The 25,777-nt window shown below is 43.0% G+C and overlaps 1 protein-coding gene across 4 annotated transcripts in view; it reads left to right on the top strand.

Moving 5' to 3' along the window:
* Positions 1 to 25,777, top strand: part of svilb (supervillin b) — a 70,542-nt gene that overhangs the window by 41,780 nt on the left and 2,985 nt on the right. For all 4 annotated transcript variants that reach the window (XM_085804952.1, XM_085804951.1, XM_085804950.1 and 1 more), the window contains 23 exons: positions 2,176 to 2,299; positions 4,304 to 4,360; positions 5,893 to 5,970; positions 6,571 to 6,727; positions 8,775 to 8,873; positions 9,112 to 9,192; positions 9,289 to 9,466; positions 10,075 to 10,247; positions 10,691 to 10,846; positions 10,930 to 11,066; positions 12,738 to 12,885; positions 12,977 to 13,122; positions 14,834 to 15,009; positions 15,821 to 15,968; positions 17,948 to 18,227; positions 19,297 to 19,448; positions 19,560 to 19,665; positions 20,487 to 20,694; positions 20,817 to 20,950; positions 22,943 to 23,098; positions 23,220 to 23,363; positions 24,064 to 24,185; positions 24,298 to 24,453. In XM_085804952.1, the coding sequence (XP_085661078.1) occupies positions 2,176 to 2,299; positions 4,304 to 4,360; positions 5,893 to 5,970; positions 6,571 to 6,727; positions 8,775 to 8,873; positions 9,112 to 9,192; positions 9,289 to 9,466; positions 10,075 to 10,247; positions 10,691 to 10,846; positions 10,930 to 11,066; positions 12,738 to 12,885; positions 12,977 to 13,122; positions 14,834 to 15,009; positions 15,821 to 15,968; positions 17,948 to 18,227; positions 19,297 to 19,448; positions 19,560 to 19,665; positions 20,487 to 20,694; positions 20,817 to 20,950; positions 22,943 to 23,098; positions 23,220 to 23,363; positions 24,064 to 24,185; positions 24,298 to 24,453 (3,316 nt within the window). The remainder of the gene's footprint in view (positions 1 to 2,175; positions 2,300 to 4,303; positions 4,361 to 5,892; positions 5,971 to 6,570; positions 6,728 to 8,774; positions 8,874 to 9,111; positions 9,193 to 9,288; positions 9,467 to 10,074; positions 10,248 to 10,690; positions 10,847 to 10,929; positions 11,067 to 12,737; positions 12,886 to 12,976; positions 13,123 to 14,833; positions 15,010 to 15,820; positions 15,969 to 17,947; positions 18,228 to 19,296; positions 19,449 to 19,559; positions 19,666 to 20,486; positions 20,695 to 20,816; positions 20,951 to 22,942; positions 23,099 to 23,219; positions 23,364 to 24,063; positions 24,186 to 24,297; positions 24,454 to 25,777) is intronic.

Genomic DNA, 25,777 nt, shown 5'->3' with positions numbered 1-25,777 from the left:
CTCGTCATCCTGCCCTCTTTTGTAATATCAGCCTCAGTTTTCCAGACAAAGCAGCATCTGAGTCTCTAATTTTAGCTGCTTGAAAAACAAACCGTCCTGGAAAAGTTACAAGCAGCGTTCCACCTTGGATCCCATCAGTGCACCTTACAAAATGAAAACTGAGGCGTCAGACTCCGACTGAGAGATTTCCTGCTCGCTGGGTCAAAAGTCGGCGTCTCATAAATTAACAGCGTCTGACAGAATCAGGCCTCTCCCTGCGCCGTCCTTGCAGAAGACAAATGTAGGTTTGTTCCTCCGTTTCCTTCACGTTTTCTTTCTTTTGAAGGTGAGAGATTTTCATTTTTAGCATCATTGTGTTTCTCCTGGCAGCCGGCACAGAGCTCTATGTGTGTGTGTGTGTGTGTGGACGGGACAACTCCTCTGAGATTCAGCAGATTCCTCCTCGTTGCCCTCATTTCTGCCCCGTCCACGCTCCAACAGCGGAGACGGTGACACACTTTTTGCTTTTACCCCTCAGCCATCCGTTATCAGCGCTGCTCCTGCTGCTGCCTTCAGAGGCCGTTTCAACCGTCACGTTCGCCGGCCGCCGAGCAGAAACCTGACCTGGTTTTTCACCCTTTTTTCTCATGACCTTGATGGACATAATGGAAATCATAATAGTTTACTAGCATCCTGCAAAAAGCAATTTCAGCCACAATTGATTCTCAAAAACAGATAAATCCCAACAACTCAGTCAGTGCAGAGCAATTCAAGAGGTTCAAACTAGTCACAACAAACAAATCAACCATTAACCAAGTTGTAAACTTTTGAAACTTGATCTAACCACTGCTGAGCTTCGTCCCTGAGCTTCTGGAGGCTCAAGATCAGTTGGTGCTAAGGAAATCTCGGTAACCCTTTAATGTACAGGCCGCTAATTATGTGATAATGTCAAGAAATAGCCAAGAAATAATGGTCAATTTCATAGTAATGTCATGTTTTTCAAAAAGACAACAGACTACACATTTCATGCTTTGCATTTTTTGGGAGTCCTTGCAGTTGACCGATGTTTCTGGGCTAATTCTACACAATCAATCGTTATTTCTTGGCGATATTTCTCGACATTACTATGAAATTGGCCGTTATTTCTAGGCTATTTCTAGACATTATGATGCAATTACTTGTTATTTCTTGACATTATCACGTAATTAGCGGCCTGTAAATTAAAGGGTCACCAAAATCACCCCCCCCCAAACCATCACATCACCACCAGCAGCCTGGACTGTTGTTACAAGGCAGGATGGATCCATGATTTTACATCGTTTATGACAAACTGTGTCGCTACTGTTTGAACGCTGCAGCAGAAATCGAGACTCATCAGAACAACGTTTTTTAAATCTTCTTTTGTCTGAAAAAAAAAAGCATGAAAATCCCAGTGAATCAGCAGTTTGTGACCACGCTGCGTTCAAAGTCACGTCGTAAAATCACCTTTCATCTCAGTTTGAACATCAGCAGATCATCTTGATCAACACGTCTACGCGTGTAAATGTTATCAAGTTGTAGATGTTTGCATTAAAGGGATAGTTCAACATTTTTGGCAAATTAGCCCATTGCCATAATCCCTATAATTTTAGGAGTAGGTTTGTTACCTTTAATTGTCGGTGCAAGCTATTTTTAGAGTGGCGGAGCAGAGCCGCGAGCTGCTCAGAGCTACGCTACGGAGGCTAATGGGATTTCTTGGTTTCCCTCATCAAATGGACCGCTCGTTGTGTCTGCAATAAAGATTAATAATAATAATAATAAAACTCATCAAATACACAATCCAACAACTCCACAACACTCTGGTGGACAAGTTGTGAGCTGCACATTCACCACGCTATGAGATAATAACACAATGTTACCACACAGAGTTGTTTTAGAGGGAAATTCATGCAAATGTTCCCGTTGGGGGCAGTTTTTCGGCAAGCAGTCTCTGCATTTGCCTCAAAAACAACTTTGCCAAAATGTTGAACTATCCCTTTAACAACAATAAAGTGACCAGTGAATGGATAAGCTGAAATCTTTTCAGAGTAAATCTCCACCTCCTCACATATAAAACACGATCGGGTTGGAGAACTTCACACCAACAATAATCAAGACTTTAAACATGTGTAACAGAGGCTGTAACGCTGTCGTCCTGTGTTTTCTGTCTCGCCTCAGGGTGGCGCTGCTGAAGAAGAGCGGTGAGGAGGACTGGAGGAACAGGATCAACAAGAAACAGGAAGTGTCCAAAGTGGCGTCCACCGAGCAGCAGGCGGAGGTGTGGGAGACGGAGCAGACGCAGGTCAGCTCAGAACAGACACGTGTGTGGTGTCATTCAACAAAACAACAAGGCATTTCTAGACATAACGTTACTATTACACCATGACCATGTCGAGTTTGAAACAGCTTCAGTATTAACTCCATCACTCTCATCTAATCTCTGTGTTCAACTCGAGGCAGCTCTACAAACCGTGGCTCCACGGTGTGCGTGACTTTACATTTTGTCAGACTTCTCCATCGTCCTGAATGTTGCCGCCCTTTTTTTTTGTTTGTTTTGTTTTTCACAAAGCACAGGTGTGCAGTGTGCAGAGGCTCTGCAGCACCGACTGTCTCCCCAACCAAACTATCACTGTAAACTAAACTGTGTTTGCTCATGAATTATGACGCATCCTCTAAATTTAACCCGAGGATCTGCAGTGTGGTTGACGTTTGCAATAAGAAATCAAGGTTACAACTCGAATCATTTCACTCCTAAATGATTAAATTGGATTTTTTTCTCATAATGAAACAGCTGTTTGCTCTAATTCAGGCTCTGCTGCTGATTCCTATATTAACATAACCAAAGTTTAAAGGGATAGTTCAACATTTTGGCAAATCGGCCCATTGCCATAATCACTATAGTCATAGCAGTAGGTTTGTTACCTTTATTTGTCGGTGCAAGCTATTTTTAGAACGGCGGAGCAGAGCCGTGAGCTGCTCAGAGCTACGCTACGGAGGCTAAAGGAATTTCTTGGTTTCCCTCATCAAACTCATCAAATACAAAATCCCAAAACTCCAAAACGCTTTTGTGGACAAGTTGTGACCTGCACATTCACCGCGATATGAGATAATAACGCAACGTTATGAAACTGAGCCGTTTTAGAGGTAAATGCAGAGACTGTTCGCTGAAAAACTGTCTCTGAACGCAACGCGCATCAGCGGTTTTGCATGAATTTCCCTCTAAAACAACTCTGTGTGGTAACGTTGTGTTATTATCTCATAGCGTGGTGAATGTGCAGGTCACAACTTGTCCACGACAGCGTTTTTGAGTTGTTGGATTGTGTATTTGATGAGTTTGATGAGGGAAACCAAGAAATCCCATGAACCTCCATAGCGTAGCTCTGAGCAGCTCATGGCTCTGCTCCTCCGTTCTAAAAACAGCTTGCACCGACAATTAAAGGTAACAAACCTACTGCTATGACTATAGGGATTATGGCAATGGGCCAATTTGCCAAAATGTTGAACTATCCCTTTAAGGAAATAATAAACTCTCTAAACACTCTTCAACCTATTTCCATTTGCCACATAGTGCTGTCAGATCTATACATCTCCAGAAAAGGGAATTGATTTCTCTCTAATATCACCCACCCTGGTGGTATTATGGTTTAGCAGAGTAAACACCAGTGCCACATTTCATCCCCCATCCTTCACGGTTGCCATGCCAGCTCCCGTCCTCTCTGCTCTTTTTAGCTAAGTGCTCCTTTCATTTCCCCCCCATTTAGTCCATCTGTTGTTTGAGCCCAGGCGTCCAGATCCCTGCAGCATCCAGCCCCCTCGTGGACTCTAAGACTGTAAACACCAAAACATATGGCCCAGTCTGTTCTTTTGTAGGAATTAGCAGCGTTTAGCAGCACTGGGTGTGAAATTGTTCTCTTTTTCTTTTTTTCTTTTTTTTTACAGGATCAGATGTGAGTAAGCTTCAGGATAAGTTTCACTTAAACCTCAGGAGATAGACACTTTGAAACGATTCCAGGATCTCTTATACAAGTTTCTATGTGTCAGTATTAGTTTAAACAGTAAATTTCAAAGCTGAAAGAAACGTCTGATTTTCAGGATTTAGGCCTCTTTTCTCCCTGCAGCTCGTCTACTTCACATTAGTATTCAGTGGGGAGACTGTCTGCCTAAACCCTGGATGGTAATCCTCCAGGCAGTCTCACCCCTAAACCCATTAAACCAACAATGGTGGCCCCCCTCCCCCTCCTACAACCCTCCCACCCCTCCTCCTTCTCCCTCTGACCAAGCACTTCCCCTGTTTTTAACCCCTCAGGAGGAAGGGGTGGTCGTTCAAGACTACTCTGCTGTGTCTGTGTCTGAGCAGCTGTGGGTAAGACCCGTTGGCGGCCTGAAGCCGGTCGGTTGGTCGGCGTGCGTGCGTGTATGCGTGTGTGTATGCGTGCGTGCGGTGGGACCTGTGTCGTCCACTCACAGTTTTTTGCTTGGATGCCGTGTGAGGCTGATTTTGCTTCTTGTGAATTTCTCGGCAGCTCCACGTTTTGCAGCTTGTAGCAGCAGCAGGATGGTGATGATGATGATGATGATGGTGATGGTGGTGGCTGAGAAGTGGCTGAAGCTTTTGCTTTTTCTTTTTTTCTCTCCTCCTCTGCTGATTCTGTCTTACAGGAGCATGAAATAATCAATTTAATTAGATGTAAATCAGTGTAGTTTTCATCAGCTTTAGTTCAAACTCGGCTGCACTTTGTTTGGATTCAAGTTACTCCACAGACACTGTAGCGTCTGGATAACTGAGAAAAACAAATTAGACATGTTAGAAGTGGAAAGAAAATATTATGTTGTATTGGTAAGATGACATTTTCACAGTAAAAAGCGATATATGCATGAGAAAAGTCAATGTTTCTCATAGATATTTGTTTCTCACTGCCCTGTTCACAAAAGCAGCTACTTAGGACTTCATGCATGTTTTTAAATCAGTGCACAGGAAACACTGGGTCATTCATTCACAACATCTCAGGTTTGTTCACCACTGATGATGTTTGGCCTCTCTATACATTTCATTTCATGTTATCTACCTTTTTTTTGGCTTGAAAACAATAGAATCTATAAGTTTAAAACCTGCAGTTTCTAAAATAAGTCCTCAGTGCTTTGTTTATCTGAGACGTAATGAACTGATAAATACATTTGGACAGAAGATCAAAAAATTTCAAAGCCTCTAAGAACAACTCTCCTGATCGTTAAGGCACAGACATAAACTTGAGTCCAACATGCAGCTTAAACAAGGACGGACGTCTCAGTGAAGCAAGAGACACGTTGAATTCTACAGTTAAATTATGACATGAACGCTCAAATATAATTAATATATGTCATAAGATCCTGTCAGTGAGAGAGAAAGACTAGTTTTAACTGTAAATATTGAACTAGTTTGTTGAGTTAACATTTGATTCTGATTACTGTCTGTCTTTGGACTGTTTGACCAGGTTAAATAAAACAACTTTCACCTAATGCACCTCTAATCTCAGTGAAAGAGACGATGGGTTCTGCAGTTTGCTGCCTCGTTACTAACAGCACATGTTTAAACCTAATTACTTATTTCTCTTTGATTCAATCACATTTTTTTCTTTAGAAATGCTTTTGTAGTTTTTTATAGATGCAGCCAGCAATACATTGATGGATTTGTTGTGTGTGACTTCATTCATTTAAATGAATGAAGTCAGATGTTGGTTGTTGTTGTTGTTTACAGAGCTGTTTGGATCAGATCGATAAGTTTTGGAGTTTGGGCTTCTCTCCTCTGCATCCTCCATCCTCCTTCTTGCATGTTCAGTGTTTTCCTCCTTTCTTTTCCCCCCCTCTCTTCCTTTTCCTGTCGTCCACTTATCCATCCACCTCTACATCCTCCTCCAGGAACCTGTCTTCTCCTCCACCTATTCTCCTCCTATCTCACTCGGCCAAAAGTGTCAGTACATTGACCATCACAGCCAGGTAAGGACGTGAGCCCCCGCGGCGCTGAGCTGCTGCATGTCCTGCAGTTTTTTATCTCCCCTGCTCGGTTTGCAGCCTCCGTCCGGTGTGAAGGACGCTCTTTCTCTCTGAGTCGTTTGATTTGGACAGCATGAGCACAGTTGGGTGGACACACGTCACTTCTACTGTGGTTATTGAGAGGATTATATACAGTATAGTAGTGAGAAGAGCATGCAACTCGCACGCTTGGATGCATCAGATCTTTTTATATCTGCCTGGTTTGATACTGTTAGTTACTATATGAATAATAGCTCCAGAGGGAACAGAGGAGTCACATGAAGTTTAGTGAAGCCGTGTCAGAAGTGATGAGGGTGTTATATCGTAGATGCAGCGGTGTCCATGATCTACTTTTAGCTTTGATGGAGCTCTTAATAATAACACCAACGTGAGAGAAATGAAACCCGACAGTCGGACTCAACTGTGCAGACTCAAAGTTCATTGTTTTGCATGAGAGAAAAACTTAGTGATGATGAGTCATGTGTTGATATTTTGTCTGGTTTCCTCCTGGTGTGTGTGTGTGTGTGTGTGTGTGTGTGTGTGTGTGTGTGTGTGTCTGAGCAGAAGATGGGAGAGGAGATCGAGGCTCAGGTGACTCAGATGACCATCGAGGAGCGGAAACAGATGATTTCGACCCGTGAGGACGCCTGGAGGTCGAAGGGCCGAGGAGCGGCCAACGACTCCACCCAGTACACCGTGGCTGCACGGATGGTCAAGAAAGGTCAGAGGGCAAACCTGAAAATAAATCGAACTAACTTAAAGGGATAGTTCAACATTTTGGCAAATTGGCCCATTGCCATAATCCCCATAGTCATAGCAGTAGGCTCGTTACTTTTATTTGTAAGTGCAAGCTGTTTTTAGAACGGCGGAGCAGAGCCACAAGCTGCTCAGCGCTACGCTACGGAGGCTCATGGGATTTCTTGGTTTCCCTCATCAAACTCATCAAATACACAATCCAACAACGTGCATCAGTGGTTTTGCATGTATTTACCTCTAAAACAACTCTGTGTGGTAACGTTGTGTTATTATCTCATAGTGTGGTGAATGTGCAGCTCACAACTTGTCCACCAGAGCGTTGTGGAGTTGTTGGATTGTGTATCTGATGAGTTTGATGAGGGAAACCAAGAAATCCCATGAGCCTCCGTAGCGTAGCTCTGAGCAGCTCACGGCTCTGCTCCGCCGTTCTAAAAATAGCTTGCACCGACAACTAGAGGTAACGAACCTACTCCTAAAACTAAAGGGATTATTGCCAAAATGTTGAACTATCCCTTTAAATGCAAATATCAGTTTCCTAAAACAGCATCAGTTATTTTTATCCTTTTTTTCTGTGATTGATTTACCTGAGAATTTGAGATAAATATTCAAAACAGTTGTTGAATTCATTGTGGTTTACTATGCAACACCAGTCGACTGTCTATTTGCTTTTCAACATGAATACAAACAACTAGAACACAACAAACAAACAGTGGCCACACAATCCCAAAACAAATGTGCACAGATACATATAAAGGTTCAGTCCCTTTACAGAAAGACAGTGATGTGACAGAATGTAATGAAAACTGCACAGTAATATGGACTTGGAAATACCAGATGAGATATACTGATGTAAAATGGAGTTTCCATGTCCTTATTGCTCCACTGTGTCTGACATATTTAAGCAATATATCACGACAGGCCATGGTATATGCTCATTATACCACGTTGTTCGGCCCGACGCGAAGCCTTTATTGGTAAAACGGTTACCAATAAAGGCAATATGGAAGAGGGATACGCAATCAATTTCATGTAGTTTTACTCAACCATAAATACATATTATCCAATAAAATAGCCTCACTGTGAAAAAAATAGTCCCACCTCTCCAGACGTTAGCTCCAAGTAGCTCTGCATCTCGTCTTTTCCTCCGCTTTTTTTCAGGTGAAAGTCACTGCTCAGTCCCCTCTACCAGTTCACCTTAAACATGTGAATTCAACTACTTTAGTCCATTTTTTAACATCGTAAAAACACAGACTGTCTTTTGCTACGGACTGCAACAGTCCGTTGTCACGGATACATGACAACAACTTCCATTCATAGAGTGCCGAAGCGGAAGCAGCCCCATGGGTCCTCAAATCGAAAAAAGTCTCCATACGAATGAACGGGAGTCCAAGTTTTATTTCGTGATCCGTTTGAATTGTGCCATGAGAAAAAAATCTGTCTACCTGTTTAAAACATCACGTTTCATGAAGAGAAATCAGCAGTTTGTTGTAAAACGGCAACAGAAGAATGTATTTTGTGTGACGACGCTCTGCGGACTACAGATCTGTGTCCCACAAAAAATACCTCACCAACTGACACGGGAAAGGGCGGCAATTGGTCGCCATGGTGACGTCACCTACGCGACTTGTAGTCTTTCTGGTTACGGACTCTTCGGGATTTTATTTTACAATAGTTTTACAACAAACTGCTGATTTCTCGGCATGAAACGTGATGTTTTGAACAGGTAGAGGACAGAGTTTTTTCTCATGGCACAATTCAAACGGATCACGAAATAAATCTTGGACTCCCGTTCATTCGTATGGAGACTTTTTTCGATTTGAGGACCCATGGGGCTGCTTCCCTTTCGGCTCTCTATACCAGTCATACGTGCCTGACGCGGAGTGATAGCCTACGCTGTGATAAGGCTTTAGAATAGTACCACGGTTAACAACCAATCAGATCGCCGGATTTCACCTTTCCGTTTTATAATGTCCTATATATGTGTGTGTGTGTGTGTGTGTGTGTGTTTGCAGGCCTGGCAGCCTCCTCCTCCGTTATCAGTCCCATCCTGTCACCAGTCTCCACCAAACTGAAGAGCAGCAGCGCGCCCGCTGTCAACAAACCACAAGAGGGTGAGAGAGATCACAGAGTCTCGTGTCATCATCGCCGCCACCTCAGCTAAACAAAACCCAGACAGAGGATTTCTCAGTGAAGTCCTGTGACTTTAACCTCAGTGGGCTGAAAGACACATTATACTCAGATGTGATCAGTAGTTTTACTTATAAGCTTATAAGCAATTTGCACAGTTGCACAAACATTATTAAAGCCAACCAAAATACAAAATAAATTAGAATGAAATCACATTTCCAGAACTCGAGGCTCGGCCAGACATGGAGTCAGATAAGAAGCTGGACAAGTTGGAGAGCTTCTTGGGACGTCTGAACAGCAAAGGTCTGTTGTTTTTCCGTTGAGCAGTATTTTCTGCCATCGTCAGCTTCCTTTGTATTGATCTGTGTATCGATTAATTTGTCTTCTCTGGTCGATCAGTGTCGGGTCTCCAGGAAACCACCATCACAGTGACTGAGAAGGCGGTGAAGGAGGTGATGAAGCTGGACGACGAAATCTTCTCCAAGTTTTACCGACGCGTCGCCGAGTTCCCACGCATGCCCACCAGGATCGAGATCAGCGAGGACTTCGACGCCATCTTCGGTTCTCAGGGTCCCAAGTAGGTTTACATTTTTTACACAGGATTAAAGGGATAGTTCACCCAAAATTCAAATTGCACTCATTATCTCCTCCCCCTCATGTGGACTAAGGGCTGGGAGAAGTTTCAGAGTCCTCCGTGGCTTCTCTGAGGTACAGGGGGTCTCGGCGTAGCAGTGCATGTCCATATGACGGTTGCAAACGGACCAGGGTCCATCCTCTTCCCGGTCCGTCCAATTTGGACGAACCGGGAAGAGGAGCTTCCGCTACAAACAAGCTTGAAATATAGACTTATTAAATTTTTTTCGGAACAATTTCACATTTCAAGGCTTCAATACAAGACGGACATTACATACGAGCAGCATGGAGGTATTTGGATGTTTTTTGGTGTGTCTTTTTGTTACGAAGAAAAGTGGTATCCATTTGCAACCGTTATATGGACATGCACTGCTACGCCGAGACCCCCTGTAACTCAGAGAAGCCACGGAGGACTCTGAAACTTCTCCCAGCCTTTAGTCCACATGAGGAGGAGGAGATAATGAGTGCAATTTGAATTTTGGGTGAACTATCCCTTACAAAACACTAACCTTTTGCAGGTTGTTTCAGTAACTTCCTCTCCACCTTTGCCAGGTTGACTTCGGCCATGGTGCAGCACAAGCGCTCGGTGCGGCCGTCCAGGAACGTCCAGGCGTCCAGGAACCCTGTGAAGATGCTGGCAGCCAGACAGGACATCAGACACGAGTACACGGAGCAGAGACTCAACGTGGCGCAGCTGGAGAGCAAGAGGATGAAGGCCGAGAAGGGTGAGAGCTCAAGTCCAGTCCAGTCAGTTTCATTTCAGATTCAAATTATTAAAGTAGAATTTAGCAGCAGGCTTTAGACAAGATCCTGCAGTAGAAGATGGTTCATTGTTGCAGATCTGGACTCAAAAGCTCTGCAGCAGCTGGTGAAATGAACAGAGAGGGAACTAAAGCTGAAGTTTAAACTCACACTGAAATATAACTGAAAAAAAAGATCCATTCCATTGAACCTAATCTTGCAGCAAAGTGATGTCTGATGGGGATTTTAAAACAGGATTTTTAAAGTTTTATCATTTTTACAGGTGAGGATTTTCTGTCTAAAACCAAAGTTAGAGCTTCGTACTGCAGCGGTGTCAGGGTCTTGTCTCTTTAAAAGTTTAATGAAGCTGAATGTGCTATTTTCTTCTCTGTATTTCTGTCAAACTGTGTGCCCTCTCTCATCCCAGTAACTAAAACCTCAGAGTACTCTGAAGCGGCTCTGGCTGGTCTGGCCAGTAAAGAAAACTTCAGCAGCGTGAGTCTGCGCAGCGTCAACATCTCAGAGCAGACGTCCAACAACAGCGCCGTGCCGTTTAAGAATCTGATGCTGATGCAGATCAAAGGTAAAAAGAAAATAGATAGATATAAAATAATGATAATAAACATGTTTGCATTGGGTTTAGACTGACATTTCATTGTTTTCCAGGGCGCCGTCATGTTCAGACCAGACTAGTGGAGCCCAGAGCATCGTCACTCAACAGTGGAGACTGTTTCCTGTTGGTCACTCCAGAGCACTGCTTCGTCTGGATCGGAGAGTTCTCGAATGTGATCGAGAAGGCAAAGGTGAGCACCACATCTGGATTATCTCATCCTGACCCCGACCTGAAACCTCCTCAAGGGGATCTGCTTTCAAATATGGATCAAACCTGCACTTGCACTCAAGGATGAAGTTATTACATTTAGGAGTTTGGAGTTGAGGGTTCGTCTACCCCATCATCTCGCTGTGAGAAAGCCTCACACAAACGTTTGATATTGTGTTTATTGTGGCCAGATGTTCCGCTTTGTGCAGGTTAGTCCCGCATTCCCATCAACATTCACACGTCCTGCAGATTGAGACACTGTCCTGAATTGTTATTTGACAGGCTCCTGTTTTGTGTTAAAATCTGGCATTTATAAAATGATTTTGTGGCGAAAGCAATGAAGGGTCGAGGCTGATTTGATTGACATGAATGTCAATCAAGCTAGGAGGCGGAACATTAATACAGGTTAAGGCATAACAAACAAACCAAAAAAAAAACGGCAGAGTGAGCATGGAGGAAAGGGAGACAACGACTGCGGCGAAGAAAAGAAAATGCAGTTATAACAAAGACTGGGAAGCATTGACTGCCTATTCTGTTTGATTGTGTTAACTTAAGAGGAACTGTGAAAGCTTCATGCTTATGTTTCCTTATGTGAGAGAAATTGAGAAAGCTGAATTTAAATAAAATATATAATATATATAATATAATATTTGTTAAGTTTTTGTAGTAATGTTATGAACTAAGAGGCAGAATAGAAAGTTTATTTTTGCACGGAAATCTCACCTTGTCACACATACAGTATGTCATAGTCTTTGTCCCACATTTGGAGAGTTGGGATCTGCTCACCCCAATTGTGTTTGATTCTGGGTAAATAATGAAACAAGCTGTAACAGGTCTGAGCGGTGGAGGCAGACCAACACAAAGAGGTGATTGTAGTTGTTTTTGACGTCCAGTGCGAAAGCTGCTTCGGTTTATTGGTGTTTGAACAAAGATGATTCATTGGCGATTGACGATTCGGCCTCTCACTGGCCCGTCTCATCAGACACATGTTTCCTTCTTTGTCTGCAGCTTCTCCGTTTTCCTCAAAGGAGCTGTGTCCAGACTCTTTTTATTAATAAACAGTTGTCTCTCTGTGCTGCCTCTTTGTTCGCTGCTATTTACTCATATTATTACTATTATCACAATTTCATGCACAAAAACGCAGTCATGCACTGCAAAAACTCAAAATCTTACCAAGAATATTTGTCTAATTTCTAGTCAAAACAAATCAAATTATACTTAAAATAAGACTCATCGCATAAAAAGTAGCTTGTTTTCAGACGCTTTTTACTTCTTTCAAGCAGATTTTCACTTGAAATAAGTAGAAAAATCTGATAGTGGAGCAAGTTTTTTTTCCTTATAACAAGCACAAAAAACCTGCTTTCTCTTATTTCAAGTGAAAATTTGTTTGAAACAAGTGAAACTGATGTAAAAACAAGTTAATTTTTAGGTTATGAGTCTTATTTTAAGTGGAAAGAAGTTAGGTTGACTAGAAATGAGACATTTTGACAAGAAATAAGACAAATATTCTTGGAAAGATTTTGAGTTTTTGCAGTGTGTATCTTCACTGCAGTCTTGTTCAGTCTCCATTGTCCTGATTCAGTCAAGAAAAATCAAATTTCTTTACTGTTTAATTCAAAGCACCTCCTCCCTGGTCTTTGTTTCTTGCCCGCAGGCCGTAGATTTGGCCACTTTCATCCAGACGAAGAAGGACATGGGCTGCAGGGCGAACCAGGTGCAGACGGTCGAGGAAGGCGTCAACCCACAGGGTCCGGACGTCCAGCAGTTCTGGTCGATCCTCGGGGGACAGGCGGCTTACCAACGTAGGAATCCTCCTCAGAAACAACGGTGTCAGTGATCTCCCTGCTGGTATACTCTCTTGATTATTATTATGATCTTCTACTTGCGCCACAGCGGCCGGTCCACCGGAGGACGACGAGCAGTTTGAGAACGCCATCGTGGAGACCAACTGCATCTTCAGACTGGTGGACGACAAACTGGTTCCTGACGACGACGAGTGGGGGAAGGTCCCTCGCTGCTCTCTGCTGGCGTCCAAAGAGGTCGGTGTATATTATATCAGTGGTTCTCAACCGGTGGGTCGGGACCCAAAAGTGGGTCTAGACCCGTTCTGGATGGGTCGCGGACAGCTGATCAAAAAAGTAAATAATATTTAATGCACATCTGATGTTGGGCATGTCTTTTATTTTGAAAAATAACTTATATTGAAAGACATGCGCCATGTGAACACATGCAGTTGTAATGCTCCTCCTCACTTTCTTATTATTTGCTCTGAATGCAAAGATCTCAGTTTCTTATTAATGTGGCCTGATGCAGTGAATCTTCTAATTTGATATTTATTCACTTTTGTGAACATGCTCTGAATGCAGAGATGCATTAGAAGTCAAATATATCGTTTTGTTGGTCTCCATTTTGTGCAGTTTGATATTTTTTTATTCACTTCTGTACATGCAGTTGTCATGGTAACTCCTCAGTTTCATTCATGTGCTCTGAAATGCACTTTGCGCAATAAAGAGCAAAATGAGTTTTTAAAGGCTTTAAAAAAAAATCTTGGTTTGAATTCTATAAAAGTGGGCGCGACTTAATGACCATGGGAACATGTGGAGCCCAGAGTGAGACTAGCTGAGAACCCCTGTATTATATTATAGTGTCTGTGTGTGTGTATACAGTGTGTGTATATATATAGTATATATGATTATATCATAGCCCACTGAGTATTATTCACCCACAGACTCATACAGGAGCATGAGTTGGTACCAACCTCTGAATATTAAAATAACTCAGGCGCTTTCCGAGGGGCTTTCTGCGCTTCGAGCTGGTTTTAATTTGTTGCCTAGCAACAGCAGGTGCTGTGACGACCACCTCCTACATCCATCTGTGCTCTGCTGCTCTGCTGCTGCTGCCGGGAAACGGAGATGGGTTCAGGGACCGGGCTGAGACCAGAGACTCACTGTCACTGTTTCACTTCTTCTTACTTCATTCATCATTTATAAAGAATTCTTCCAACATTGATACTGATTATTATGTAATTTATGAATGTTTAACAATGCATGCATAATCATGTAATAGTAAATAATCATTTACCAACACTTTATAAATGATCTTGTAAACCATTGACGTCTGCTAAATAACAGTTTTTTAATTGATATAATACTTGATTTATAATTAATGAATCCAGTGTTAATTTAGTATGAAAATACAATAATTAAACACATTGTAGACAAGTTTATTAAATCAGAGGAAAACGGGGCGGAGTTTAGCTCAGTTGGTAGAGCACCCGCCCCATGTGTTGAGGCTATAGTCCTCGCTGCAGGCGGCCCCGGTTCGAGTCCCGCGTCGGACGGCCCTATCCTGCATGTCATTCCCCCCATCTCTGCCTCCCATTTCCTGTCACACTCTCAACTGTCCTATCAAATAAAGGCATGAAAAGCCAAAAAATATACAAAAAAAAAAAAAAAAAAAAAAAAAAAATCAGAGGAAAACATTTATAACTAATGTGTATTATTATAAGGAGAAAGTTTAAAACTAAGGCTTAATAATGTGTATTACCAATGTATTTTCTTTAATATTATGAAATTAGCTTTTTGTGTTTGCAGGTGATAGTTTGTGTTTTTATTATTCTACTATTTCTCTTGTACATTCATGCGAATTTGAATGATCTGCATCTCATTGTTTTCATCAGTCCACATCTAGCAGCTGTGCAGTGTCAGCTAACTGGACGTTGTTTGTGTTGTTGTGCGTGCTGTGCTGCAGGTGTTGGTGTTTGACTTTGGCAGCGAGGTGTACGTGTGGCACGGTAAGGAGGTGACCCTGGCCCAGAGGAAAGTGGCCTTCCAGCTCGCCAAACACCTGTGGAACGGGACGTTTGACTACACCTGCTGTGACATCAACCCTCTGGACCCGGGAGGCTGCAACACACTCATCCCCAGGTCAGAGCCGACTCTGAGGTGCAGCAGCCGCTACAACCAATTTTAACGTTGCTAGGTAAAACAGGCCGTTGCTAGGGACGCTGCTCTGATCAGAGGACAGCAGAGGAGGAGAACTATGGATATTTACCTTATGTTTCATATTTACCGTCATTTAACAGCATAATAAATGACTTGTAGCTTGTTACAGGGACAGTGGAGGCTCTCTGCCTTCCACACCGCTGCTGAAAACCAAACCTGCACTCAGCTCTGGTGTCACTGCTTGTCTCGGTGAAAAAAAAAAAAAAGGAGCTCGGTGGCAGTCCGCGACAGTAAACGTGTTTATGACAGATAAGACTACACAAATACACCCATCCTAACATGTATATGATAATAAAAACAGCGGAGAATTGAGCCACAAAGCAATACTTCCATTCTGTACCCCACTAAACGCCCCGTGGGTGTATTATTTTTGACAAAATATAGCTTTTAATAAATATTCTACATTATTCAAGCTTTCATTTTAGTAAAAAGACCAGTAGAGTGTAGAATAGAGAGAGTCCAATGTCCAGAAAGTAGTTAGGAGCACGTTTGAGGTGATTTGTAGTTGATAAATCTGACGGCAGTAACTTCAGACGAGATTAAAAATGATCAGCAGGTAACGGCAGTCTCCACTTGGTAGGAAGCGCTGTGACGTAAATCGAACGGTCCTAGAACTGCGGTTACTCCGGTACTGCAGCTTCACCCTACTCGCTACAACGTTAAATCATTAAATCATTCTCACCTGTGTGTGTGTGTGTGTGTGTGTGTGTGTGTGTGTTAAAACTCCTCACAGAAAGGGCCAGGGCCGTCCTGATTGGGCGATATTCGGCCGGCTGACGGAGCACAACGAGACCATCCTGTTCAAGGAGAAGTTCGTGGACTGGACCGAAGCCAAGCCGCTGACACCGAAGGAAGGAGGCGAGCTGGTGCCCGAGCAGAAGGTGGGAATCCTGATAATCACATTAATTACACAAGGGCCAAAACTAAAGATTATTTTTATAATTGATTAATCTGTCAATTTAAACGATTAATCGATTAGTTGTTTGGTCAATAGAATGTTAAGAAATCTTGAAAAATATCAATCAGTGTTTCCCAAACCACAAGTTGTCGTCCTCAAATGTCTTGTTTTGCCCACAAACCAAAGAGAGACTCAGTTTATTGTCGTAAAGGAACAAAGAAACCAGAAATATTCACATTTAAGAAGCTTAAATCATAGAATTTGGAATTTAGAATTTTCTTAAAAAACTACTCAAACCGAATATAATATCGATAATTGAGAAACCCCGAGGAGTTTGTTTTTGGTTATAAAAGAGTCTCATATCAATGTGGATGAATCTACGTTACCCACTTGTTAATGGGTCAATTTTCGATAAGTATATTGTTTTGTCTTTATAGTTATTTTGATATTATTATTTAGTGGTCGACTCGCCCAGCATTTCCTACTTTTGGTTTTGCGGACTCTTCTCATGGGAATAAGTCCGCCAAATCGCCGTTTACGGTCAGAACTACATCGGTATCTGATCGTCTTCGAACCTCCGACTTTCGTTCTTGATGAATGAAAACATTCCTGGCAAATGTTTTCATCTTCGTCCGTCTTGCACCGGTCCAAGAATTTCACCGTGCCCGCGGAGGCTCATGGGAAATATAGTGTGGAAACACTTTGCTTTCCAAAACTCCTCGTTGTCCCTCGATTAATTGTTGCAGCTCTAAATTACACTGGTCACTCACACACACACACACACACACACACACACACACACACATCAGAGACTCTTCATATGTTTTTCTCAATCCTCCCATCTGCTTATTCACCAAACTCAGTCTCAGCCTCAGTTAACGCAGCCAAGTAACGTTGGTTTCATGCTGGGACTGACACAGGGATGAGAGAACATAATGTCTCTGTCTGGAGCTGCAGTGCAAAGCATCACACAGACTATTTTGTAATTTTTTGTAATTTATTTATTTAGAAGTCAGGACAATGCAACATTAATAAAACATGTACCGTAGTACGTGTAAATGTGCCAGATTGTAGCCCGTAGGCTAATTTCCATCAGGAGTCCTCTAGGCAGGTTGGTGTTACAATACAGTACAAAAGGTTAGAATACATTTTAAGTAGGAAATAGCATAAACACATACAATATTACAACACATTACTAGTACTAATATATGTTAAGTCAGTACATTAGAGACAGACAGATCAGTACATTAGAAGCATGCAGTTAGGACATTAAAGGTGATTACATGTTTGGTTGGCTCTAAGCCATACCTTCAGGTGGCTCTTAAAAGTAGTCAAGGTAGGGCATTCCTTTATGGGTAGGGGTAGTGTGTTCCAGATTGCAGTTCCTTTTGTTGACAGGGCATTTTGACTGAAAGAGGTTTTCCTGTATGGAACCACACAGTCCCTATTAGTAATTGATCTGGTGGTCCTCGTTTGTTTAAATGCAATAAACTCTTTAAGTGGAGATGGCGCCAGGCCATGAAGTACTTTACATATTAAGCATACAGAGGAGAATTTACAAAAATTAGGAAAACTCAGCAAAGTATATTTCACTAGAATGTTACAATGATGGTAAGAAAACGTTTTTTTGTCTAAGATTTTGAGTGCTTTTTTATACAGAAGCTCAACTGGTTTCACGATAGTAGAGCCGGTCATGGACCAGCTGGTGATACCGGAGCTTAAATGAGAAAAAATCATAGAGTGCAGAAACATCAGAGCAGCTGCTTCTGACAACGAACCTCTGATTTGCTTAAAGTTGCAAAGGCGATATTTAATTTTTTTTGATAACATTTTAACATGATTTTTAAAAGAAAGTTTAGAGTCTATAATCACACCTAAATATTTAAATTCATTAACAACTTAACAACAGACACTTGAACGCATCACAGCGCGTCTTTATCCCACCTGTGCCCTGCCCCCCAGGAGGCGCCGGGGCGGGAGTGCCGGCCGTACGACGCCACGCTGATGCTGCCCGTCCTCCAGTCGTCCATCGCCACCGTGCTGGACGGCGTCAGCGTGGGCCGCGGCCACGGGCCGGTGGAGACGGAGGACCACATGAGGACTCAGGAGATCTGCACGGCGTCCGTGGACGTCTGGCACATCCTGGAGTTCGACTACAGCCGCCTCCCACGCCAGAGCATCGGCCAGTTCCACGAGGGAGACGCCTACGTGGTGAAGTGGAAGTACATGGTCAGCACCTCAGGTTAGTCACACTGTGGGTTTACGCTTGTAACACCTCGGATGAATTGTTTTTGTGGGGAAAAGAAAGAAGAAGTCGGATTATTAAACATGTTTAAATATTCAGTATGGTTTTTTGGATGTGTAGCCACAAAGGAAGCAAAGAGATGGAGGAGAACAGACAAAGAGGCAAATCAAGTTTATATCAGATTTTTATTAAAAATCAAAACCTGGGACCTTGAAACAATAGATTGTGAATGCAATAACTTTGAATTCAAAAACATTACATGTAAATGAAGGCTGCACTAAATCTTTAAACTAAGTCCAAATTGTATGTATGTGAAGGTTCAAACCACCAGGAAACACAGGTTCAGTAAGTTATCATCTGTTTATTTCCCAGAATTATGTGAGTAGACTGATGCCATTGGTAAAAGAAAATAAACAAATTACAATATTTAGCTATAAATCCTGCTTTAAATTGTGTCACATACTTGCAAATTAAAATGCAACTAACATTTCAAATACAGTAAGGATAAGCTGAAGACATTTTGAATCAAACCGAATTAAAACAAAATGTTCCTTGTAAGAGCCATATGTATTGCTTACAATAGTTAGTAGTTTTCCTTTAAAATGTGGAACTGCTCCTTTAATTATGATGTTGATGACATCACAGTAGCTTAGCTCTCAGACCAGACAGGTTTTTGACAATACCTCAGAGCCAATCTCGTAACTTTGTTTCTGCTTTTTAAGTAAAGTTATTTTTTGAACGGAGTTATTGCCTTGTAGCGGTAAAGCAGAGTAGGCTGAGGAAGAAATATTGCCGCTACATTCCTCATACTAAACTAATACACTTTAAATACACCTTAGGTTAGAAAATAGACTAGATTCTACTTAAAATGAAGAAAGTTTAAAGGATGTTTCCAGGCCTCTATTTATAATGTGGGAGGAGCTCACATTAACCACGTGGTCTCCTTGTAAACGTTTCTACACTTTGTTCAGGATGTGTTTTAAACAAGAGCATTATTATTTTAACATTATCTATTAAAATTCTTCTTTAAAGTTGTGTAATCTTTACCGTGCGTGTTTTGTCCCAGTCGGTCGGAGGCAGAACCCCGAGGCGAGGAGCACCGGCCCGGGGAAGGAGAAGTGCTGCTACTTCTTCTGGCAGGGCCGCCACTCCACGGTGAGCGAGAAGGGCACGTCGGCGCTGATGACGGTGGAGCTGGACGAGGAGAGAGGGGCTCAGGTACGACGAGTCACGACGACTGTACCCGTGAATCACTCGCACCCTTACAGAGTCCAGCCTTCTTATGTGTGTGTGTGTGTGTGTGTGTGTGTGTGTGTGTGTGTGTTGCAGGTCCAGGTGCAGCAGGGGAAGGAGCCTCCGTGTTTCCTGCAGTGTTTCAACGGAGGGATGATCGTCCACGCTGGCAAACGAGAAGAGGAGGAGGAGAACACTCAGAGTAATCATTATTTCTATACTGCACAGAAAGAGAACAGGACACAGCTTACACACACTGCAGTGATCAGACTTTTAAAGGGATAGTCCAACATTTTGGCATATTGGCCCTAATTGCCATAATCCCTATAGTCATAGCAGTAGGTTTGTTACCTTTAATTGTTGGTTCAAGCTGTTTTTAGAACGGTGGAGCAGAGCCGTGAGCTGCTCAGAGCTACGCTACGGAGGCTCATGGGATTTCTTGGTTTCCCTCATCAAACTCATCACATACATAACTCCAAAACGCTCTCATGGACAAGTTGTGACCTGCACATTCACCACGCTATGAGATAATACGAGACAGAGTTGTTTTCAAGGTAAATTCACGCAAAACTGCTGATGCGTGTTGCCTTCAGGGACAGTTTTTCATCAAGCAGTCTCTGTATTTCCCTCTAAAACAACTCTGTGTGGTAATGTTGTGTTATTATCTCATAGCGTGGTGAATGTGCAGGTCACAACTTGTCCACCAGAGCGTTGTGGAGTTGTTGGATTGTGTATTTGATGAGTTTGATGAGGGAAACCAAGAAATCCCATAATGAGCCTCCGTAGCGTAGCTCTGAGCAGCTCGCGGCTCTGCTCTGCCGTTCTAAAAATAGCTTGCACCGACAATTAAAGGTAACGAACCTACTGCTACATGTATGACTATAGGGATTATGGAAATGGACCAATTTGCCAAAATGTTGATGATCTGTTACGATTAGATGTGTGTGTTTGTCTTGTTTTTTCACTACTTGCTGTGAAACAAATTGCCCCTAGAGGATAATTAAGATTCTTGTCTGTGTCCAGGCGAGTGGCGTCTGTACTGCGTGCGCGGCGAGGTGCCGGTGGAGGGCCACCTGCTGGAGGTGGCGTGTCACTGCAGCAGCCTGCGCTCCAGAGCCTCCATGATCCTGCTCAACATCAACAAGGCCATCATCTACCTGTGGCACGGCTGCAAGACGCAGCTGCACACTCGCAGCGTGGGCAACACGGCCGCGCTCAAGATCAAGGAGCAGTGAGTTTTGTTTTTTTTTTAAAGGAGGGGGGGGGGAGTGGGGGGGAATTGTGGGAGTTTTTTTGACGGTATCTCATGATCTTGTGTTTCTCCGTTGTTGTTGCTGTTGTTTGTCGTCTCAGGTGTCCTCTGGAAGCAGGTCTCCATAGCAGCAGTAAAGTGACCATCCACGAGTGCGATGAGGGGGTGGAGCCTCCGGGCTTCTGGGAGGCTCTGGGCAGAAAGGACAGGAAGGCCTACGACTGCATGCTGCAAGGTCTGATCCTCTTCATGAGGTCATTGATATCAATCAATCAATCAATATCCTTTATTTAACCAGGTAAAAAACTCATTGAGATTTAAATCCTCATTTCCAAGAGTGACCTGGCCAAGACGGCAGCACAAAAGCAGAATGGTTACACCAAACACACAAGACACAAATAAAATACAGTCCAATACAATTGTGCTCATTTCACTGTCTTTTATAATTGACTTGAATTCCCCCAGAGTTTACAAGATGTGTCAATTTCAAGTCCTTCTGCATGTCGTTCCAGGTAGACGGGGGAAGGAAATTTAAAAGCCTTTTTTCCCAGTTCCTTTCTGACTCTCGGGATCTGCATTTTAAAGCAGAAGTAAGCGATCCGGTCGTTTTGGCTAATGCTGCGTTCCAGGCAGGCTTTTGAAACCGTAAATTACAGCTTCAAGTCACGACTTACGACTTTGTAGCGTTCCAGGCAACCCACTCGTGTTTTTCCGACCTGTTTTACTTGTGAAAGTCACTATAACGGCCACTCGTAACTTCTGACCCGTGAACTCGTACCAGATCGAACTGGTACGACTTCACAGGTCGGAAAAACACGAGTTACGAGCTGCCTTGAACGCACCATAACGTCTTGTCAGCAGACGGAGTTAGCAGCCCCCGCCCTCGTCATGGATCTATTGGTCCTCGTCCCTACGTCACCACATTCAGGCGCATCCCTTGGCTGCACACACAGAGAGGACCGCCCCTTTATGCCGTTCTCTCTCCTCATTGGATAAAGGTTGTAGGATACAAGGAAAGTTTTCTCCTGGGCTCAGAGCAGAGCAGAGTGACTGACAGACCCGTGTTTCAGACCAAACACTCTATAGAAGTGATTGCTGTCGGAAGATACAACTATTATATTAACACAAAAATCCCGCTTACTTCTGCTTTAAATGAAAATTTAATGAAAACACATCTGATACAGGATATAGATCCTCTACATAAGACTCAAAATAATGACAACATACAGAAAATAAACACAATATACCATTAGAAACTTCAATAACCCATACATAATATCACTTAAGTACATACTGTATATCAGAATACTCCGAAAAATAATCTCCCACATTACCTCAAAGAAAAACAACATACAAAAAACAAAAAAAGTGGAGCCTGCACTACATCCTCAGGAAGCTCATTCTATACTTTTACAGCCCTGTAAGTGCAAAAAAATGTTTTCTTTTGTCACAACGACACCTGCATCATTCTGTATAATGTCCAAAGAGTGTAGGCCAGATCGGCTGAGGTTTTTACACATGTGTAGACACAAATATGTTGTAGTCCAAGAATAGATTTATAAATAAAAGTCAGCCAGTGAGAGAGTCTACAGACATACAAAGATGGACAATGTGCGACGGCATATAAGGAACAGTGATGTACACGATCGCTGCAACCAGTCATAAAATGCAATACACTTGTGCATTTACAGAAACTTGTGCAGAAACAGGAGAGATCGTGTGTCTCTTCAAAGTATGTTGTTACTGTACTAAAACTAAAGAGCTCAAGATCAAATTTGAGCTTTTTAAAGGTCTCAAACATGAGTCGATACTTGTGCCGATAGAAGTGGTGCGAGGTGTGGACGTTGTGGTGAAGAGGCTCTTGATTAACAGTCGATTTTTCTTTCTAACCTTCACCTTCAGACAGGAGCTCTGTGTAGAAATGGATGGAAGCAGCTCATCCTCTGTAGAGTGGCTGGTAGAGTCGCTGCTCTGTCACATTGATATGAGCCTGTTGAGGTGGTTCAGTCCTCTGATGAGCAAAACAGATAAAGAGAAGATGATGGCTGGATGGAATAAATGTCAAATATTACACAGAAAATACAAAATCCAAAGCAACGAAACATAAAAAATCTAAAATGCTGAGGTTCAACGACCACATCCAGATCTAGATCCAGATCCTCTGTAGATGCTTCAGTGCAGAGCAATGATTCATTTTATTAACTGCAGGTTTCATTTTTCATTTCAGATCCCGGTAAATTCAACTTCACCCCGCGGCTCTTCCAGCTGAGCAGCACATCTGGAGAGTTTGTAGCGACCGAGTTCTTCCACCTGTCCAGAGCCCCAGACCTGGTCAGCTCGCTGCCTTTCCTGCAGGAGGACTTGTACAACGTAGCACAACCCGGTGAGACGGGGACACAAATGCAGACACACACACACAGTGCACGGTATTCAGACACACAACTTCTCCCTGCATGCAGGCTGTGTGTACCCTAGACTAAGAGACTTGTCTCCTCCCTCCACAGCCTTGTTCCTGGTGGATAACTTCCATGAGGTTTACCTGTGGCAGGGCTGGTGGCCTCAGGACAGCGAGAGCACCGGCTCCGCTCGCATCCGCTGGGACGCAGACAGGAAGTGCGCCATGGAGACGGTGCTGCAGTACTGCAAAGGTCAGCCAACCTGATATAAACTCTCTCCACTGAAGAAAAAATGTCAATATGTGAAGGTTCAGATTTTTACTTTGCATGATAATAAGGGCAGGAGTTTAGTGAAAATCTCTTATATTATTTTCTGTAACTTAAAAATGTCACATCTTGATCATAAGCCAAAGCAAACAATTTAAAGGTATTCAGAAAAGAATGAATGGGATCAAATTTGATCCCATTGTGGGTCTTAACATTAGTGTAATAACTCATCTTTCAGACGATGTAGCTCAAACTTTGTGCAAAATTCTATTTTCGAGTAAATTCGGGCTGAAAGTGGGGTATTTTTTTTCCGCATTTGGATAATGCAGGCGCACGAATTATGCGTCATGTTGCTCAGGATTCATCAGCCAGTGGTATTGGCTCCGTCATCCGTCAATCAAACGTCTGAGACAAACACACACACACCCCGAGCTCGGTCTCACCTCAAACATTGAATATCCCGCCCGCTCGATAACAACCAATCAAATTCATTTTCCTTACTCGGGTAAACTCGTGGAAACTCGTGGAAGGAGGCGCGACAAACAGGACAAACGGCCGTTTCTGTACACCTTTAATTCTACTGAGATGAATGAGGAACGTCTGAAACGTGCTGCATGATGCCAAAAAGAAACAAAAAATGAGATAAAGGAGCAGTGAAAATGAAAGTGTTCATCTTCTCCTCCAGAGAAGAACGAGAAGAAGTCTCAGAAGTCGTATCTGATCCACGCCGGTCTGGAGCCGCTCACCTTCACCAACATGTTCCCCAGCTGGGAGCACAGAGAGGACGTGGCTGAGATCACAGAGAGGGTCAGCAGCACACACACACACACAGTCCACACACACACACACACACACACACACACATACAGACCAGACATCCCCGTACTGTTGTAACTTCTCTGTCTCTGTGTGGCGGCAGGAGGCCGAGGTGTGTAACCAGATCATCCTGGTGGAGGACGTGTTGGCCCGGCTCTGTCAGAACACCTTCCCTCTGGCCCAGCTGCAGGCCCGGCCCCTCCCCGAGGGCGTGGACCCCCTCCGCCTGGAGGTCTACCTGTCCGACCAGGACTTTGAGGTCAGTGAGCCCGACAGCTGTGTGATTTTGTTCTTTTTTAGTTACATTTTCTTTTTTTCCATCATGAAACATCACATTGTCATTGTACAGTGGTGAATAGATCATCAAACAACACACACTGCTGCCTCACTCTCTGGAAGCTGATAGCAATAAGCATAATTAAAGTCCCCCTAAACCAAAAATGGACTTTTTGAAATTTTTGAAACATGTCAGTGTAGTGTTTGGGTTTTGCTACAAGACATTTCAGCAGCAAAGTCGCTAATGCACGCCATAACTTAGCATTTTAGGTTTGAAAATGCAGTTTCAAAGACAGGGTCTGAAAAAGTTGGATTCAGTTTTTCAGCAAACAGTCGGGATTAATACGTCAGAATCCCCAGCAACCAATCCCGTTGATTTTGTTTTGCATCTCATTTGTTGTTCACTGTGATGGTGACACTTCACATCTACTTCTACAGCTCGATGTTCAACTACAGTATCATTAGTTGCCGTTACTCTGTAGAATCTGGATTTTTCAATGAGGGAGAAATAGTAGACGTATTTTTAGCCTCTTTGGGAATTCTTTTAAACAACATTTTTGTGGGAAAGCAATTTTAATCAAAAAATAGTCATAGCAGAGCATTTTTACAAATTTTGTGCAAATTTTGTGCTTTAATTACATTTTGGAGTCAACACTTCAGTTGACACTCGGAGTGGAATTAGATAAGAATAAAAACAAGTAAAAACAACTTGTAAAAAACAAGTAGAGTCTAGTAATAAGTGGTGGCGTTATAATACACAGAGAAGTGATTAATAATGTCCTCATATAACATTTAACTCGTAGATTATTTACTTTGTGGCCATGAAAAGCCTGTTTGAGGCAGATGGTGCAGCTCAGAGTTGCAGAGAGAAGTTTGCAGAAGTTTGTGTTTGAAGGTTGATGAAGGTTTTTGTCCTCCATCGTTTCCTCTGAAAGGAAAAATCCACCAGGACGTTCGACTCTTAAAACTTCTTCTGTCTTGTGGTGAAACTCTGGTCATGTTTGTCTACGGCACGAAGAATTAGTCAAAGTTGTGTCCAGCCTGGCGCCAAAAGGCAAAAGACCTAATGTAGACTGTGCAGTGAGTGTATTCAGAGGAGACGCCACTGAACAGTCAGCGGTGGATTTTTCCTCCAAGTCTCTGCAGCTCATTCACATAACTCATGCTAACTCCATCTAACTCTCACTTCACAGAGCAAGTTGTAGGTGGACTCAGGTAAGAGGAGCCTCTCGTGTGATTCATCAGCCCCGACGACCTGTTCCTCTCTCTCTCCTTCTCTCCTTCTCTCTCTCACTCTCTCAGCACGA

The sequence above is a fragment of the Trachurus japonicus genome, chromosome 17, assembly GCF_045865225.1.
Source record: "Trachurus japonicus isolate A0001 chromosome 17, Traja_1.0".
NCBI lineage: Eukaryota > Metazoa > Chordata > Actinopteri > Carangiformes > Carangidae > Trachurus > Trachurus japonicus.
Note: the sequence above shows the minus strand (reverse complement) of the source record. Positions and strands in the feature narration are given on the sequence as shown.